Source organism: Protopterus annectens, chromosome 2.part1 (assembly GCF_019279795.1).
Source record: "Protopterus annectens isolate FY-2018-M chromosome 2.part1, PAN1.0, whole genome shotgun sequence".
Taxonomy (NCBI): Eukaryota; Metazoa; Chordata; order Ceratodontiformes; family Protopteridae; genus Protopterus; species Protopterus annectens.
In genome coordinates, this window is record NC_056729.1 from 572,505,613 (window position 1) to 572,525,568 (window position 19,956).

A 19,956-nucleotide genomic window follows, 5' to 3' on the forward strand; every position below is an offset into this window, starting at 1 on the left:
ATTTCTTCTCACAATACTTACTTCCCTGGACCCCTGTCTAGCAGGGCAACTAACGTGATCCCTGGGGTGAATTTCCTATCTCCCATCCAATCACCAAGGTTCCTTTTGAAGAGGGCCAAAGAGGTGCTCTGCTTGACATGTATGGGCAGTCTATTCCAGAGTCTCGGGAGTCTCTGGGTCAGGAACCTATCCCTCCAGCATGTTTTGTTCATTGTGATGACAAGGTTTAGATCCCTGGAGCGTGTGGCTCTGAGGAATTGGAATTTCTTTAAGTGTAGCATGTCCAACAGCTGTGGGTTTGACATGGCCTTGTATGTTAAGCAGAGATCGCCTCTGAGTAGACGATATGCGACAGAGTACAGGTGGAGTTTTTTTAGATGGTCAGCATAGGGCTTCTGCTTTAGGCCTGTGATTCTTTTAGTGAGGTATTTCTGCAGCCTTTCCAGTTGTTGCAGATGTCTTGAGAGGTACATACCAAAGGGGCATTGTATTCTATAATGGGTCTAATGAGGGATGAGTACAGTGGGACAATGACCTCCTTTTTTCTGGATGAAAAGCCCTTAGTGATGAGGTGTGCCACATAGAAGGATTTGCTGACTTTTGTGACGATGTGGTTATCAAAGGTGAGACCACTGTCCACCTGTTTCCCTAAGTCTCTTATCACACTTTCGGTGTTTAGTGTACTGCCACCTATGTGGTAACTCACGGGTACATGTTTTTTCCCAAAAGGGATAACTATACATTTCTTGACATTGAGCTTGAGCCCATGGCTGTGGCACCAAGCATCTGTTTCTGTTAGGTCCTTTTGTAGAATATCCACATCATTTGGAGATTCAGTAATGGCTCCCAGTTTGCAGTCATCTGTGAACTTTGTTAGCCAGAGTCCCTTAGTGTTGGCCTGTACTTCAGAGAAGTAGATGCCAAACAAGAGCAGTCCCAAGACTGAACCCTGAGGTACTCCACTTGTCTGGAGCTGGGTTTGGAGTTGGCTACTTTTACAGTGTGGGTTCTGTCAGTAAGCCAGTTGGCAACCCATCAAGTGACGTAGGGATTAATGCCTAGCTTAGTAAGTTTATCTATGATTTCAGAGTGGGGGATGGTGTCGAAGGCCTTGGCGAGGTCCAGATAGGCTGTGTGTGGACCACCTTACCCTTGTCCACAGCTCTGGAGACTGATTTGAAGAAGTCAATCAGGTTCAGGAGACAAGATCAGCCTTCACGAACCCAAACTTCATGGGGTCCAGTGTTTGAAGGTTGCCATTGTCTTTGCTTATAAGTTCCATGATAATACGTTCTGTGGCCTTGCAGATCAGGCTCGTCAGACTGATGGGGCTGTAGTTCCCAGGATCCAAGGTGGATTCCCCCTTAAAATAGCAAGTACCTTAAAATAGAAGCCAATAGCATTGCCTACTTGCCATAATCAGTACAGATAGGTCAGTCCAGGAATTCCAAATTCCCTCTCTCTGGAAAAAGTGACATCTGTCTACATAAAGGAGAAATGTCAACAGATATTACTAACTGTAGAACTATAACAATCTTACCCCCCCCCCTCCAAAATACTTGAAAAATATATTCAAAAACAATTGCTAAATCTATCTTCCACAGGAAGAACTGCTATCCCCCACACATCATGGCTTTTGTCCTCCCCATAGTACTAACACTGCACTTCTAACCTATATATATATATATATATATATATATATACACTCTATCAGTAGGTTTTATAGGTTCATAGGATGGTACGCGGCTATCGGCCCTAGGGCCTATACAAGCCTAGCCATAACAATTCTCTGGCTATTTCTTCCCACAATATTTACTTCCCTGGACCCCTGTCTAGCAGGGCGACTGATGTGATCCCCAAGGTGAATTTTCTATCTGCCATCCAATTGTCAAGGTTCCTTTTGAAGAGGGCCAAAGAGGTGCTATGCTTGACATGTATGGCCAGTCTGTTCCAGATTCTGGGGAGTCTCTGGGTCAGGAACCTATCCCTCCAGCATGTTTTGTTCATTGTGATGACAAGGTTTAGATCCCTGGAGCATGTGGCTCTAAGGGATTGGGATTTCTTTAAGTGTAGCATGTCCAACAGCTCTAGGTTTGACATGGCCTTGTATGTTAAGCAGAGATCGTCTCAGTGTAGACGATATGCGTCAGAGTATAGCTGGAGTTTTTTAAGACTGTCAACATAGAGCACCTGCTTTAGGCCTGTGATTCTTTTAGTGAGGTATTTCTGCGGCCTTTCCAGTTATTGCAGATGTCTTGAGAGGTACATACTAAACAAGGCATTGTATTCTATAATGGGACTAATTAGGGATGAGTACAGTGGGACAATGACCTCCTTTTTTCTGGATGAAAAGCCCTTAGTGATGAGGTGTGCAATATAGAAGGATTTCCTGACTGTTGTGGTGATGTGTCCTTAAGTCTCGTATCACACTTTTGGGGTTTAGTGTACTGCCACCTATGTGGTAATTCATGGGTACATGTTTTTTCCCAAAGGGGATAACTATACATTTCTTGGCATTGAGCTTGAGCTCATGGCTCTGGCACCAAGCATCTGTTTCTGTAAGGCTCTTTTGTAGAGTATCCACATCATTTGGGCATTCAATAATGGCTCCCAGTTTGCAGTCATCTGCGAACCTTGTTAGCCAGAGTCCCTTAGTGTTGGCCTGTTCTTCAGAGAAGTAAATGCCAAACAAGAGCAGTCCCAGGACTGAACCCTGAGGTATTCCAGTTGTCACTTGTCTGGAGCTGGATTTGGAGTTGGCTACTTCTACAATATGGGTTCCATCAGTAAGCCAGTTGGCGACCCATCGAGTGACGTAGGGATTAATACCCAGCTTAGTAAGTTTATCTATGATTCCAGAGTGGGGAATGGTGTCGAAGGCCTTGGTGAGGTCCAGATAGGCTGTCTGGACTGCCTTACCCTTGTCCGCAGCTTTGGAGACTGTTTTGAAGAAGTCATTCAGGTTCAGGAGACAAGATTGACCCTTCACGAACCAAAACTGGGTGGGGTCCAGTGTTTGAAGTTTGCTAATGTCTTTGTTTATAAGTTCCATGATAATGCGTTCCATGCCCTTGCAGATTAGGCTCATCAGACTGATGGGACGGTAGTTCCTGGGATCCAAGGTGGATCCCCCCCTTGTGGAGTGGGATAACTGTAACTGTGTGCCACTCAGTGGGCATGAAGCCTGAGATGAGGCTATGATTAAACATGACACTTAGGTGAGGTGCCAGTTCATTTTGTAGTTCATATAGTACACAGCCCGGGATGTCGTCTGGTCCCATGGATGCTGTATTCTTAACTTTGGAGTGTGCAATTTTTACCTGTGTGGCATTATTACCAGAATTTGGCAATATTTCGGTATTGAGATGGGTCCTTTAGGGGGTGAGAGGGGGGTGAAGTTGGCACTGAATCAATCTGCCAGGATATTGGCAATATGCTTGGGATCAGTATATTTAATGCCATTCTGTTGTTGCTCAGAGCAGATCTGAGCATTGCCATTTAGATTCTTGACATAGCTATAGAATGCCTTGTGGTTGTCTTTGGAATCTTTGGCAATTTTATTTTCATAACTAGCTTTGGAGGATTTAATGAGGGATCTCAGCTTCTTACTGAGGCTGGTAAGGGAGTTTTTTGCATCCTAGAATTTTCCTCTCTTCTGCAATAGTTTCTTCCTTTTGTTGTAAAGTTTGTTTATGCCAGGGGACCACCAGACTGGATTCCTTCTTTTGGAGGAGAGCATCTTAGTTCTGTTTGGGATGGCACGATTCATGCACGAGTGGATGTGCTTGTACAGTGCTTTAGTCTAGTATTCAGCAGTCAAACTTTCAGTTCCCATCTGCATGGGTGTCATGAAGTTTGTCACTTCTGACTTGAGTAGCATGAAGTTGGCTTTGGAGAAGTTTTTTATGGAGGTTTCCTTACTGGGGGGGGGTGGGGGTAGGATGTGGATGTCAAGAGTGATTAGCTTATGGTCAGACCAGACCAATGAAGGGGTAACCATAGGTGTGGAGCACTGATTTCCCATGTTGGTAATGACCAGGTCTAGGATATTGGAGCCCCTGGTGGGACAATGGAATAGTTGATGCAGGGCATTGGAATTTATGAATTCCAAGAACCGTTGGGCAAAGGTTTTGGTACACGAGCAGATTTCCCAGTTAATGGCAGGATAGTTGAAATCACCCAGTATTAGGGTGTTTGGTTGTATCTTAATATTTTCCAGTATGTTTAGAAATGTGTAGTGAGGATCTTGGTGCATGGTGGGGGATCTGTAGCAAGCTACAATTTGGATTGCAGTCTTACCTAGTGTTAGTTGCACCTGGAGAATTTCAGACGCATTGTGTTGGGCAACTAGCCTGGTGGTGTGAATATCCTTGGTGAATATGGACACTCCTCCACCTTTAGTGTTTCAGTCCTGGTTTGGTGGCCGAAAAGTGTGGTAAGAGTTGTACCCTGGTATTGCAGGGGTGCTCTCTGGAGCCTTGAAACAGGTCTCAGTTACTGCACAAATATCGATGTTCTCCATTTTTAGGAATGCATCGAGAGAGTGCATTTTGAGGTTTAGACTTCTAGCATTGAGTAGCATTAACTTCAGATTTTGCATGGTTGTACCTGTTACAGTGGTGGTTTTGTCCTTTGAACTTTGCCTAAAAAAGACACTATAGGGGTGGCAAGAGCCTTAGCCAGTAACCTGAATCCCAGGGGTGAGAGGTGCAGACCATCTCTGACAAAGCATTGTGGTCTGTGGATCCCCTTTGAATGACACCAGAAGCTTAGCCAATTGTTGAAGTCAATCATTTTGTCCTTATACTGTGGTATCATTCTGGGCGAAGACAGGATGCTACTCAGGACTAGGGTCATACCTGCCTGGGCCACATGTTCCAAGAGCTCTTCCATGTCTCTTTTCATGTAGTCCAAGGAGGTATGTCTCAAGTCATTCACTCCAACATGGACAGTGACAGAGTCATATTTGTACTTGTTGTAGAGTGACTTGAGTGCATGCATTATGTGGTGGATCCTGGCACCCGACAGGCAGCTGACTGTAATTTTCTCCTTGTTCAGCCTGGTGAGTGGGACATCAGTGTGCCTGACTATAGAGTCACCTATGACTAAAGTGTTGGGTATGTTGTCTTCCCTTAGAGGTTGTTGTTGGGTGGCACACTGGTGTTGTGAGCTGTGTGACACTTTGGTTGTGATTGTTGTTTGTTTGCATTTCAGCTTTGGAGCTCCTTGTTGCTTGGCAGGTTACTGTTAAGGGCCTCCGCATATGTGGGTTTAGTGTTGCTATGTATGGGTGTTGGTGGTGTGGGTTTAGAAGGGCTATGTGTTTGCTTGAGGTGTGGTGTGGGTGTTAACCTTCTCCTCTTGACTGTCTAGCACAATCTTGGATAGAAAGAGCTCTGCTTCCAGTTTGACTATGTAAGTGCATGTCTCGCAGGTTGTAGTGTTGGGTGGTAGGAGGAGAAGGATGTCTGTATGCATGAGGCAATTGTTGCAATTGCCCCAGTATGCCCAGATTCACCAGGTGGACAGGAGAAATCACCAGAAGCTGACTCTTGGACATGCTTTGTTTGGTGCTTTTTTTGTAAAGTACAGGAGCTGTTTTCCCTTACCTTAGCAAGGTACTTTGCAATTATAGGTTGTTTAGTGCCTACGATTAATTTCTCCTTATTAACCAGGAGAGTTGAGTGATTGTATCAGTTTAAGGCTTCCTAGTGCTTTCCAGCAGGTTTTAGAGCAAGTGCTAGTCACAGGGATGCTTAAAGGTAAGATGAAAGAAATAGTTTATCCTAAACACTGCAGCGTGCACTAGAGGAGCTAGATGTGAAAGTAGGTAACTTAAGTTTTACCTGTCTAAAAAGTTAAGTTTTAGTGGAATCACTATTGTTAAAACAGCAAGATAGATTGAAAGGGGGTGGTCACTTTTGTATTCTGGTACTATGGAATACCATACTATGAAATACAGTAGGATGGCCAATAAATTTAAATAGTTGAAGGAGAGTGATTTCACAAAATGATAATTTTGTGTTTACACACGCAAGCCAGTAAAAGCATAGAGGAAATGAGATATATGGTCAAATTTACATAAGAGGCAGGCAACGCGAAAGACAGTGGTGTTTAAGAACACAACATTAACTGGGGAGGAGGGTGGGGAAAAAATTCTGCCTGACTCACAAGAGACAAAGCTGTGGTCTCTTTTCAAGTGTTAATTTGCAGTTAAAATCAGTATACAAGTAAATAAAGCTAGAGACTGTCTGATGCCTTCAACACAGTTTGTCATTCTGCTTTGAATGTTCTCATTACGTCTGTCTCACCTCAGCTTTCTATCGTTCAAAGGCTATTTATCCAATAGGTATCAATCGGGAAAATGGCGCTCCACCCTCTCTTCATACCTCCCAGTCACCACTGGTGTACCGCAAGGATTTATCCTTGGTCTCTCCCCTTTATCATTCTCACCAACATTCTCCATGTATCTACACAGCAGGCCTCCCTAATACAGTACATAGATGGCTCCATACTCATTTGCACATCTGACAACATGGCACACCACCAAAAAAATACTCAGGAAGCTTTAACAGCATCTGAAACATGGCTTTGTAACTCAAAAGCCATGCTCAGACCTAACAAAGCATCATTACCTTCTTCCCAAAATCCCTTTTCCATGAAAAAACAAAATGCAAGCTCTCTCTCTTGATAGTACAACCACTGAAGTCTCTTTTCATAGCAAATTAATAGAGATGATAATCTTACATTTGACCTACGTATACAAACGGCATAAGGAAAAACTCATCAAAAACTAGGGATGCTTTATAGAGCCAAAAATGTTCTCAGCAACGCAACTAAAGCTACACTTGCCACTACTTATCTCCTCCACACACTTCTTTATAGTGCTTTCATCCTTAACTAACTTTTGGGCATTACAAAGATCAAAACTTGAGCAATGCTATAACAAAGTTGCTAAATTTGCAGCTAATACCGCTTTCAGAACCCACCACTGTATAGCACTAAAGGCCTAAATTAGAACTACTGCATCAACTAACATATACACAGCTTTTTACCACCTGTAAAGTTATCCAGAATCTATCTGCTTGTCCAGCGCTAAATAACATTCTACACAACTGTGTTCCTAGTCAGTCGTTATGATCCAGTAATCAAAAACTCCTGTCTGCCACAAAGCTGTCAGATCCTCTGGGCATTGTTTGTACTCATACTATGTTGCTAAGACTTGGAATTCCTTATCTTTGTCCATCAGATCAATGCTCTCCCATCCCATCCTTCAAGGCCATTCTGAAATGCTTTATAGCCTAAAGCTGTCCCTGTTCTTGCTCAACACCAGAATAAACTAAATGTAATCAAATACCTATTCAAACCTTACATCTCATTTCTCTCCCTTCTTCACTTCTAGCAATTTCTCTTCCTTGGCTTTCTCTCTAAATATACCATAAGCCTGCTTTTGTCTTACTTCATATTGCATTTCCCATTTGTATTATACTAACTTACCTTTAATTTCTCTATAAGCTGGCTAAAATTTCTCTAACTGTTAAATCATTGTCATATTGTCATTATGTATATTATTTATTTATTTGCATTTTGTTTACTGGGTAATTCCACTGGGCCATAGAGAACTCATTTTCAGTGGAGGCCTGGGGAGAATAGCTCCACAGTATAAGAAATTAATCATCTGCATTATAAAATTGAATACAATGAATACAAGAATGAGTATGTTAAAAAAAAGAACAGTTTGCATTACAAAAAAAAAAAATAAAAAATACAAAGAATAAATATGTACAAAATATGAAAGAAATTTACAGTAGTATAATCTGAACAAAGGTATAGATTAAAGATCAACATAATGTACTGTCCTTATAAACTTTATTTACAGAAATATTACCTGTCTGTCTACTGAAGGATTCTCACACACAAAGAAGAGAGGAAGAAAGAAAAAAGTTATGGTTGATGAGAAATAGGTGTACACTTACTAGGGGGACTTGGAGCAGGTACACTTCCAGTTTGAGGATAGGTGGTTGTGAAGAGAAATCTGGAAAGAGGTGGGATTTTGAGTTGTTCTAATGGATAGGGGCAGAGCATTCCAGTTTTTAGCTTCTGAGCAGGAATAAAGAAGCTGGCTGGGTGGGAAGTTAGGTTTGTTAACCTGCAAGAACTTCTGTTACTCTGATCTTAGGGGTCTGTTTGGGTGGTGGTAGTTAAAAGTGGAACTCAGGGTAGGACAGTCTAAGGGTCTAAAGAGTATTTTGTGAGCACTGCATTATTGTAATTATGAGAGATAGTTTGGAAGTTTTAGCCATTTCAGAGATTTAAGAGCACTGTAGTGGTGGGTGGAATATTGAGAGTTTGTTGCGAATTTGGCGATTTTATTGTAGGGTGACTCAAGTTTGGATTTAGTAGAGTTTTTAATATTGGTAAGTAGAGGGGCACCGTAGATGCGAGAGTGTAATAGGTTGTGGCAAGGGTTATTTTTGCAGTTGGGCTTAGGATGTGCTTATGTCTATAAAGGATTCCAAGTTTAAGGTGTATTTTGCGAATATGTTGTATATGCAGGTCGAATTTCACGTGTTCTTTGATAGTGACCCCAAGGAGTTTTGTGTGGGTGATGACTTTGATTATAGACTTACTGTGGGAATAGATGGTGAAGTCAGACTTATTTAAGGATTTTTTTAGGGGTGAATAGCATGATTTTGTTTTTCTTTGGGTTCAGGCTATGTGGTTGTTGTGCTTCCAGGATTTGGTGGAGGAGAAGACCTTTTGGGTTATTTGCATAGATCAGAGATAGCATTGGCAGAGCAGACTGTAGCAGAGTTGTCAGCATATTGAATGACAGATCCTTGAGTTAGAGATGAAAGGAGATTGTGTATAAATATGCTAAATAGGAGTGGTCAAAGTGTGGAGCATTGGGGAGCTCCAGTGGGGGTGTTGAGGAAAGAAGAGAAGGAGTTATGCTACCTGACGGCCTGTTGTCTTTCTCTTAGGTAACTAGAGAATCAGTTTAGAGTGGAGGGGGAAAGTCCAATCTTAGATAGTTGTGTAATAAGTAAAGGGTGAGAAACAGTACCAAATGCTTTGGAAGGGTCAAGGAAGATGGTGGAAACTATTTTGCCAGCATCGCGGGCTCTGGTGACTGTGTCCATAAAGGAGAGAAGGGCAGTTGTAGTATTATGACTGGGTCTGAAACCGTGCTGTGGCAGTGAAAGTATTTGGTTGTTTCGAAGATGGTGGAGCAGTTGAATACTGATGCATTTTTCTAGTATTTTAGAAACAGAAGAAAGAATAGCAATGGGTCAGAAGTTAATGATGTTAATATTATTGCCGGATTTATGGAGAGGGAGAATGAAGGCCTTTTTCCAGATTTTCGGAACGTGGAACTAAAGGATTGTTCTGTTCAGCATGCTTATGGGGTAAGTGATATTTTCAGCAGTGATTTTGAGGTATTCTGAAGGTATCCCATCAGGAGCATTGAAGCAAGGTTTTAGGTTTAGTAGTAGTTTTTTATGGTTGTGAATGGGATAGGTTTTAGAGACCAGGTAGAAAAGGGGTGGATATTGGGCTTTTGTAGGTGTTGGGTCTGAGTAGGGGAGGGGGAATGAGTGGGTGTACCAGAGGTGGGTGTGTGGCCTGTGGTGGAGTTTGAGTTGGAAAATTTTCATGTAATGTCTGCTATGGAATTGATAAAGAAGGTATTAAAAAGGGAGGCTATTTCTTTAGGAGATTGGTCAGAGTGAGGGCAGGGGTTGTTTTTTTTTTTTTTTTTTGCCTGGGTTGAGTAGTGAGGTAGTGGAGTTCCAGAATTTCATTGGGTTCTGCTTGTAGTTAGACTGAAGTTTTAGGTAGTGTTTTTTTTTTATATCTTTGTTGACTAGTTTTTTTATTTGTTTGCACAGTTGTTTGAATTTGGTAGGTTTGGGGTGTTTTGATGTGTTTGCCATGACTTTTGTCGCTGGCATGCATGAGAAGATGAGTAGGCTTGAAAAGCCAAGGGGCATGGTTGTTTTTCAAGAGTTGTGAGACTGTTCAGTATATTCATTAAGGTGGTGTTGAAGTCATCAACAACTTTGTCAAGAGGGAAAGTTTTGAGTAAATTGCAGTCAGTTGTTCTTAGGATATAGTTGAATGTTACAGGGTTGAATGAGGTCAAATTCCTTGTTTGTTTATATAGATGTTGGCTTTAGCTGGAGGGGGATGGATGGTTAATAAAGACTGGGAGATTGTCGCTGAGGGTGTTTGGGAGTGTTCCTGTTTCAGGAACTATGTTTGAGTAGGGATGTGTACGTGTGTGTGTGTGTGTGTGTGTGTGTGTGTGTGTGTGTGTGTGTGTGTGTGTGTGTGTGTGTGCACGCACACTAGTGCAGACGCTTCTGGTGGAGATTTGCTAATATCCTTATACTCTTTCCCCGCACATGTAGGTCAAATCTCAGCCTGCTGTTGATGGTGCTGTAATGCCCTGATTACTCACGGTCATGCTCTGAAGATTGAGGAGGGGCACAATAACTCAGCAGCTACTGGATGGCAATGGTAGTGGTGGGGACTGAAGCAAGTATGAAAAAAACATAACTACTCCATCACAAATCTGATTCCATATGTGAAATTTTAATTTTGCTTCAGTGTGATAATTAGAAAGAATTGATCATTTGTCATGAAATAAGTTCAGATTGTTTCTAGTCATATAGATACTGTTTAACCTAAACATGAAAAAAAAAAACTCAGATGACATAAAACATGGATGAGTGCATTTTAGCAAGAGTAAACTTATGTTCTTTCTGGCATTTGCTTTAAAGGGATGTGAAAATATTTGATGTCAAGAGGAATATGTTACACTATGGAGTACAGTAACAACTAAGTTTAATTGCTGTACACACCAGCACAGTGGCAAAATATGTAGTGAAAAGTAATTTTAGAATTGTGCTTTGGGATTGTATTATTTTGAGTTGTATCATTTTCAAAACATAACTATAAATGTTTCATTTTCAAGGTTTACTTCTGTAAACTGAATATATTCTCCCCTTGAAATTTTGCATCAAGCTAAATTAAAGTCTTGTATAAAGGTTTACAGTTTCTAATTCTCTTAGTTTAGTTATTGTTTTTTGTTAATGGTTTACGGTGTTTGTGCGTGTGTGTGAGTGTGCTTCATATTGATGAATACAGTCGCCAGATAGTAGAAATTATGACATTTCAGCATAACATAGGGGATTATGATCGGGTGTCTGATCGTAACATGTAGGGACAGCCTTTGGTCAACCGGTTCCCTTGGCAAAATGGCTCCACTGTGCCCCCATCTTGGTCTACCTACCCCACCCAGATTACTTTTTTCTTCCTTTTTCCTCACAATTTGTCTTACTCCTCAGTTTTTTTTCCTGTATTCATTCAACATATTTTAAAGAAACCATTTCTTTATTACAATAAATAGATAGATAGATAGATAGATAGATAGATAGATAGATAGATGCTGGAAAAGTGCCACTGCTACAGTGGTGCCCTAGTTGGCCTATGGCTAAGGCTGGCTATGGTAACGTGTATGTTATATGTGTTCGAGACATGGATGCCAAGAAATTACCCTCACAAGCAAAACTAAAGAGGTGAATCTTGGCCATCCATGTCGAGAGCATATAATACCACATTATGACTGGAGATCCTTTCGTAATTTTTTTGTAGTGCATGATGATTTTTCTGCTCCATTTAATACTAGTTACCAAGACTAAAACGAAAGAAAAAAATTATGAAGTGTTATGCTGGTTTTTGAAAAAACAGTAAAGCTACTCGGGAAGTGGTTGACGTGCTTACAATATTCTCTGTCTAAAGAAAGCAGTTTGATTTAAAATACTGGTGTAAAGTAGCAAACATCAGGCAGAAATGTGACTTATTATAACATAAAATAGCTCAAACAACAGTAAAAACTTTATTAAAACATTCAGTAAATGCTTTCGTCCTTCTACACAACTTCTTCAGACTGAATGCATTAATTAAAAACATACCCTCTGAATGTTTTAATAAAGTTTTTATTGTTGTTTGAGCTGTTTTATGTTATTTTATTATTTTTTACTGCTTAGTTTTTCTGTTTTGTATTTATTTTAGAAATGTGAGTTATAATGTAAAATGGCTCAAACGATAATAAAAACTTCATTAAAACAATCAGTAAGTGCTTTCGTCCTTCTACAAGACTTCCTCAGACTGAGTACAACATTTAAAAACACATTCTGTTTTAATAAAGTTTTTATTGTTGTTTGAGGTGTTTTATTATTTTTTATAACTTAGTTTTTGTGTTTTGTGTTTATTTTAGAAATGTGAGTTATAATAAAGCCACTGAATGTTCTGCTACTGCTTTCTGCTTGTTGGCCCTATCAGCTTATAGTGCCAGTTGTAATTGTAACAGCACACAGTGAGCGGTTAACAATTGTTAAACACCCTTGTAAGCATTTTTAAGGTTAAGTCTCTGGTAGAATAAAGCTAAACCAGCATTTTATTTAACTGTCATTGGAGCGTAATCATGGTGCTCCATGCAATACAAAGCTATCCATACCATATAACATGTTAAGTTTGAAAAATAAATATGTAGGATAAGTCGTCAAAGGCATGCTGGAAATGTAAATAGTAACAATCGGTCCTCCAGACATGAAAACACATGTTTAGATTCTTAATTTATGTAATATGTTGGTCATTTTTAAGATTTCAGAAAGAATGGTTATCCTGATGCTCTGCTGTGCATTTTTCTTCTCTTCAGAAAGGAGAAAAAGTTCCAGTTGCAGTGAAGACCTGTAAGGATTGCGCTTCTGAGGTGAAGGATAAATTTATGAGTGAAGCAGGTAAGATTATTGTACTTTTTGGGGGACTGTGTTATGGAACGTGAAAGTCTCCATTCCTAGTGTGAATTTCAATGCAACAAGTACAGTAGGCATGAAAAACTATTCTAAAACATGTGGACTTTACATTCATATGCAGAAAGAAGTATGAATTCTAAGAGGAGGTGGTGTAGAAGTGAGTTTTTGATAGTGTGTGACTGCTCTGGGAAAGAATTTAGCTATTTCTTAGAATACAAGCACTCTTTGTGTTAATGTGCCATAAAACAGTTAACTCTAAAACTTGAAAAGTCTTTGTGAGCCTACAAGGCTGTTATGAGAGTATATAAACTACCCACAGGATGCAGATGATAATCCATGAATATACAGAGATATTTGGTCAGCTTCAGGCAGTGTGATGTTTTCTTGAAAGGAATTTGGTGATGCAGGTTCAGTTAAAAGATGTTCCCAATGAGACAGCGAGCCAGGAAAGAAATGGAGAAAGAAGGCAGTACTAGCTTACCCATCCCTGGGGGTTCACTGTTAACTGGCTGCAAGAAAGCTATAATTGTTAAATACAGGAGAGAGTACAATGGTTGACAACATGTACACAACACTGTAGCCAGGAGTCTGATATATGGAGGCATGCACAAACATTGTGCTCAGTGCTGCAAACACTATGCCATGCCTGGCAAACACAAAGGTTGTGGGATATAGGTGTATCTCCTCCAAAATAATGCCCCCTCTTCCTTCATCTGCAAGCTCTGCAGTTTCTCCCATAGAACACAGAAAGCACGTTGATGTCAGTGAGGAGAATATTAGGTCCACAAACATAAAAATGTACAGAATATCTTTTATTTTATTAAGCATGTGCATGAAATGATCTTTTATGGACCTTTTTCAGCTATGTCTTGGCAGCAAGGAGAAATAGAGTATACCTAGTTTTGAATAGCCAGACAACCAACATTTTGGGGAGGCAGAAGGAAAACAGGATACTGAGAGAAAAAACAGAGAAAATGCATACAGTAGGAAAACATGCAAACTCTGCACAAACACTGACCAGAGGCCAGTACTCAACTATGTTCCCTACTGCCTTGAAGCAGAAGCCTCAACTACTTTTTAACTACTAAGATATTATACTGCTTTTTTTTTCTACAGTTTTTCTGAGAAAGAGAGTAAATTATAGGGTAAGACCTTTGTCATTATAACTTTGAGATTGTCTTTCTAAAATTCACTTTATAGTCACTACAGTCTTTGGCCTTTGGCCAGTAGTCTGGAGTTAACAATCAGTGTCAGTTCCAGGCTCTTATTGTCAGGGTGAATTTTTTTTTTAGCGCTTGTAATCTTCATGAATGTACAATTATCGTTAACATTGTAAGACCTGGAAAGAGGTGAAGTAAGTGTGTGTGTGTCTCTGTGAGGGTCAAGAATGTTTTATAACATTTACTGTTATAAAAAAGAGTTGGTTAAATTGGGGCTTGAGAAAATATGACTATAATGGGAAAGAGCAGCTGTGCAATGAAGTTTAGAAAGCTCATATGAGAGGCACCAATTATACCACGGAGCAAGTTTAGGAAAATAAGGAAATGCAGAGGCTGTCCTAATTTTGCCATACATTGTGTCATGGCTAAGCACACAATGCCGTGAAGTGATGATGATAGTAGTTCAGCCAGAGCCCACATGACTGCGTATCATTGTACATTTACACTTAGTTTTGGTTTTCAACTCTAATGTGTTAGTTTAACTGATTCCTTGGAATATTAATAATACGGCAGCTGATAAGAATTACCTGGCCAGCCAATCTTGTTCCTTGTCTTATGACAGGGCCATTCTGTAAGCTCCATTATGATAATCAAATGTAAATTTATCAAATCATGCTGTGCTAAAACCTGCTGACTTATCAGATCATTTTGATGAAAGCTAGAGTTTGGTCTTAACATGGGCTTACAAGAAAAAAAATGTACTGTATTATTTCAGTGAAAGATCATCTACAAACTTTGTCAGCTATAAACCTTTGCTTTTTGACTTCCGAGAAGTAAATGCCAAATAGGAGTGGCCCAAGGTCTTTGGGGGTGGGTAGAGCCACCCACTCTAATTTCTTGGGTTCAGTTTGTGAGCGACTTTGCTTTCCAATGAGTTACACAGGGATTTATGTTTAGCTGGGAGAGTTTATCTGTGATACCTGAGTATGGGATGGTGTTGTGAATGCCTTTGGGAGTTCTTGGTATCTGGCTTGTTCTGATTTGCTTTCATCCATTGCTTCAGTAACCTTCTCAAAGTCAACCAGGTTAATTAGGCAGGATCTGTCCTTGACAAATCTGACCTAGCTTGGGTTGAGAGTTTGTAAGTTACCCATGTCCTTATTTATTAATTCCAGAATGATCCTTTCCATAGCTTTACAGATGACCCTGGTCAGGCTTTAAGGGTCTATAATTACCCAGGTCCATTGACACCTACATTGTGCAAAGGGATGACTATTGCTGTCCTCCATATATCTGGCATGAATCCTGTTTGGAGGTTGATACTGAATAGCCTCTGTAAGGGGGTATGACAAGTTATGTTTCAGGCCAAACAGTAAGCAGCCTGGTATGTTATCCAGCCCAACAGAATAGTGTTCTTAGCCTTGGATAGGGTCTTGAGGACTTACTGTTGGGAGATATGAGATGGGTATAGATGCAGGTATGTGATCTGGGAGTATGGAGTAGTGAAGTTTGAACTAAATTTATCTGCTAGAATATTGGCTATGACCCCTGGGTCCAAAAATGTGATATCCTTTACTATCCGCTCTGCACAGTGCTGTGTATTGTTTCTGAGATTTTTAATGTAGTTAAAGAAGGCTTTGTGGTTACCCTTCACCTGGATGGCTGTTTTGACCTCTTATCTTGCCTTGGTTAATTTGCTCAGGATTCCGAGTTCCTTGATAAAACTTGCAAGAGCATCTTGAAATTAAAATTTATTTTTGTGTGCAATTATTTTCTTTTTATTTTATTATATTAGGGATTTTACCCATAGAGATTTATTTTTAAATTTGACATTCTTTTTATTTCTGAGTGGGACAGGATATATGCAGCTATTTATGTGTTCATGGAATTTTGCAGTAAAGGATTCTGTATAGTCAGTGTGGGCGCTGTCGGGCTGGAAGCAGCTTTTGAATTTAGCCAGGTCATTACTTATTTTTAGTAGATTTAGCCTTTGCCTAATATCTGAATGCCAGACTTCTCAACTGTCCCTGCTTTATAGGAATACCCCTGATGTTTCTCAAAGTTTTGTTCCATTACTCCTAAAATTGGCGATCATTTTGGGAATTTCTCAGATAATAGTGCCAACATTTAAAATGTGTCCTTAATTTGGGGCCTTTTCCTTAGTTATTTTTTACTTTCTTACAAATTCTTCTGGTCAAAGTTGAGAGCTCTGCTGAATGCTGTGGTATTGGCTGATGCTTCTGGCTTCAGTCTAATGGTGAATGTGACTTATTTGTATTTCAAGTTGACCTGGGCAGACATTACAATTGGCAGGGAACAAAACTGCCCCATATTGGTAAGGACTAAGTGTAAGATTTTGTTGTCAGTGGTTGGGGTGCCGGCTAACTGATCCAGGGAGTTTGTATTGACAAAGCCCAGAAACGTCTGGACATACTTATCTGAGGATATAAAAGTCTGTCAGTTAGTAGAGGGATAATTGAAGTCTGGAGAATAATGGTCTTTGGCTTAATACATAGGGACTGCCCACTGATAAGGTAGGGGATAAGAGCTGAGGGGGTCATAGAAGGGGACCTTAAAATAGCTATGATATGATAAGGGGTTTTGTTAACAGTAAGAGGGACAAGGAGGTGTTCCAGGATGTTATCTTGTCTAACAAGTCTGAGGGGTAATTTTTTTTAACAATATGGATACACCACCATCTATGTTGTCTTCATTTAAACGGGTAGTCCTGAATGTTTGGTAGGCATTGAAACTCTGCACTGATGGTGTGCTATTATACTGTATGCATATACACACACACACACACACACACACACACACACACACACACACACACACACTCCAAGAGCTCCATCATACTTTGCTTCATATAGTCTAAGGAGGTATGTCTCAAGTCATTTACACCCACATGCACCTTGACTGTGTTATATGTGTACTTGTGGTGCAAGAAATTGAAGGCATGTATGTGGCACCTTATAGACCCTTTCCTTGATCATCCTGGAGAGTAGTGCATCAGTGTCTGTCACTATGAAATCCTGTATGCTTAGGATACTGGATTGTGTGAAGGATTGCCCTGTGAGTGTTTGAATCAAGTCAGTAAGACTCTTAGATGCATGCTTCATGGAAGGTTCTGTCTATTTATGAGGTTGCTCAGGATACTTGGTTCTCAGGTTACAATTAAGAGGCCTTTGTGCTTTAAATAGATTACTTTTAAGAGCCTCACACACGGAGGTCTATGTGTTTGTTCTGAGCTGTGTATGATTTTGTACTGACAGTATGCATGTTCTTTGTTGTGGGTTTATGTGAGAGCATTGCCTCCAGTAGCTTTATACTTTCTGGCTTTATTTCCTCTACAGTGTGTAGTAGCAGCATTACAGTCATCTGTTTATTTAGAATGCAGTGGACTTCCAAGAGAACAGTTTAGAACATCTAGAATTAGTACAGGATCTCCCTTGTGTTCCTGATGATGATGGTGATGATGGAATATGAGTACGTTATAAGGTACATTTATATGATCATGATAGAGGAATGCAGAAAACCTTATGCATGTATACAGATGTTAGGGCTTTTATTTCATTTAGTTTATTACAAGTGCTTTTGATATTCTGGTGTGTGAGCTCTAGTTAGCCCATGTGTAGTCAGTGGGGATGTGAAGAAACTGAGTAAGGTAGTATGTATTCTTAGTGTAAAGCAAAGGGTACGGGGGCATAGTTTGGCTGTATATTTCATGTTCAGGTCAATAGTTGTAAACGTCCTAGTAGATACATGATGCTTTTTAGTGTAATTAAATTGATAGGAAGTATGAAAGTGGCAGGCTGAATAGCTGTCTATTAAGGTTTGTGCTGTGAGATACTGATGAAGTCTGTGAAAGGTGTGTCTCATGGCTATAGGGCATGACAATGTCAATACATGTTGTAGTAATGGTGTTCCTTTCTTTGGATACTTAAGGTGATAACCATCTTTGTCATATATGGTTCAAGACTAGAGAGAAATCCAAGTATGCAAATGCTTAACAGATGGCAGGAAGAGTTGTGGCAAATTTTTTGAGTATTAATTGTTGACATATTGCAGTATACTGGGGAAGATTTTGTTGGCCTTATTCATGGAAGTGAGCTATTGTTGTGGACAAGATAACCATATAGCTAAGGTACTTCATGGGATGGAAGGGTAGGATGAATCATTACTGGGTCAGCATGCTGCACCCCCTTTTATTGTACAGCAGCAAAGTTCAACTGGGGGCCCAGATGATCCGACTAATGTGATGGAGCTTTTTGTGGATCAGATGAGATATGGAACACTATGATATGGATCAGATGAGATATGGAGCACTATGAAATGGATCAGAGGAGATATGGAACACTATAAGTGTAGTGAACAATAGAGGGGCAGTGAGCTTGGCTTGCTATGGCAGCTGTAAACAATATCTATTTCACTATATAGTAAAAAAGATTGCAGGGAATATGAAATAAAAATTACAAGTGTGAAGGCTTTTCTAGAGAAGACAAAGCGAAAGTTTCTTATTCTGTATTCAGCAGTATTCCTGGAGGTGTTTCCACTGAGGAGCTTGTCAGAAGTGGCTTTAAAGTGTTGTAGTCCATATTTGGAGGGGGTTGACCTAGCTGTAAGAGAAAAAGGAAAACATCAGATGGGAGGGAGTAAGGATAAAGAGCAAGTAAGAAAGAAGAAAATAGACTAGAGAATGTAAGTACAGGAAGTGGGAAAGCAGAGTTGATAGAAGTAAAATGCGGAACTCTTGAAGTCGGAAACTCGTTGAGCAGCACCTGCTGTGTGTAACAGTATAAGCAGACGAAGACTACTTTAAAGAAATAATTATATTTTTGCAGTCTTTTTGACTTTTCACACTTTACCATTGGCTGCTCCAAGAACCTGTCATCTACTAGGTGTACTGGACCTTGGCCTCCCTTGGCTAATCCCAACTGTTAAATACCAAAAGGCACGGCACTGAGCAGAACTGGGGAAAAGTACGCTGTAAAGCTAGGTCCATAGAAAAGCTTTATACTATACACTTATTTTAAAATAAAACAAAAAGTCAATGAATTAAGCACTTTCGTCTCTGAAGAAGTCTCTGAATAAGCAGAGACAAAAGTGCTTAATTCATTGACTTTTTGTTTTATTTTAAAATAAGTGTATAGAATAAAGCTTTTCTATGGACCTGGCTTTACAGCGCACTTTTTGTGATCCCCCGCTCTGCTTAATCCCAACTATTGTCAGGCACAGATGGAGATGGAAAAACTGGAGGCAGTATGACTCTGCTGCCAGGGAGTGTATTATTTAATTAATTTTCTGTCCCTAGCATGGTCTTCTGTCATTCTCAAGATTTAGCTCTGGAGAATTTTGACAGTGCACCCATGTGCACCTCAGCCTGACTCCCCCCACACATACACAAACACACGCACACGCACACACACACACACACACACACACACACACACACACACACACACACACACACTATGAGGTCCTTGCCTTCACCAGAGATGTAAAGTGATGGTGCATGCAAGAACATGACCAACTCCACCCCGAATGGACATGCCAATCCGGCCTGCCTGCAGCCTCATGCAGTCTGGCCACTAAGTGAACCTGGGTTGCCTTCGCTATAGTTAGGACTTTATCTGTGTATGCCACCAGTGCATACTAAGTAAAAAAATGTATTAGTTAGGCAGATAGTTTCCAGCAACAAAGAGGCCAAATCTGGGACCACAAGTGTATTGAAAACAGCCACAAATTATAAGTTCTGTAAAGTAAGTTATAATATAAAAGGATATGTCAAGTGTTAAATGTGGAATGAAGCAGCAATAGGATAAACTGTATAATGAGCTGCATTGCCTGAAATCCCATAGCAATATTATGTTACCTGTAACAAAGAAGTTCATATGTTCATATTATCAAAGGTTGCTTCTAGATAAGAGACCATTTAAGTCTTTTTAACACAAGCCACTGCTGTCTGATTG

At 40.2% G+C, this 19,956-nt stretch overlaps 1 protein-coding gene across 7 annotated transcripts in view; it reads left to right on the plus strand.

The window, feature by feature from the left end:
- The window catches only part of PTK2B (protein tyrosine kinase 2 beta), a 2,401,727-nt gene that overhangs the window by 2,091,572 nt on the left and 290,199 nt on the right, over window positions 1–19,956 (plus strand). For all 7 annotated transcript variants that reach the window (XM_044062346.1, XM_044062339.1, XM_044062341.1 and 4 more), the window contains one exon: window positions 12,728–12,809. In XM_044062346.1, coding sequence (XP_043918281.1) covers window positions 12,728–12,809 — 82 coding nt within the window. The remainder of the gene's footprint in view (window positions 1–12,727; window positions 12,810–19,956) is intronic.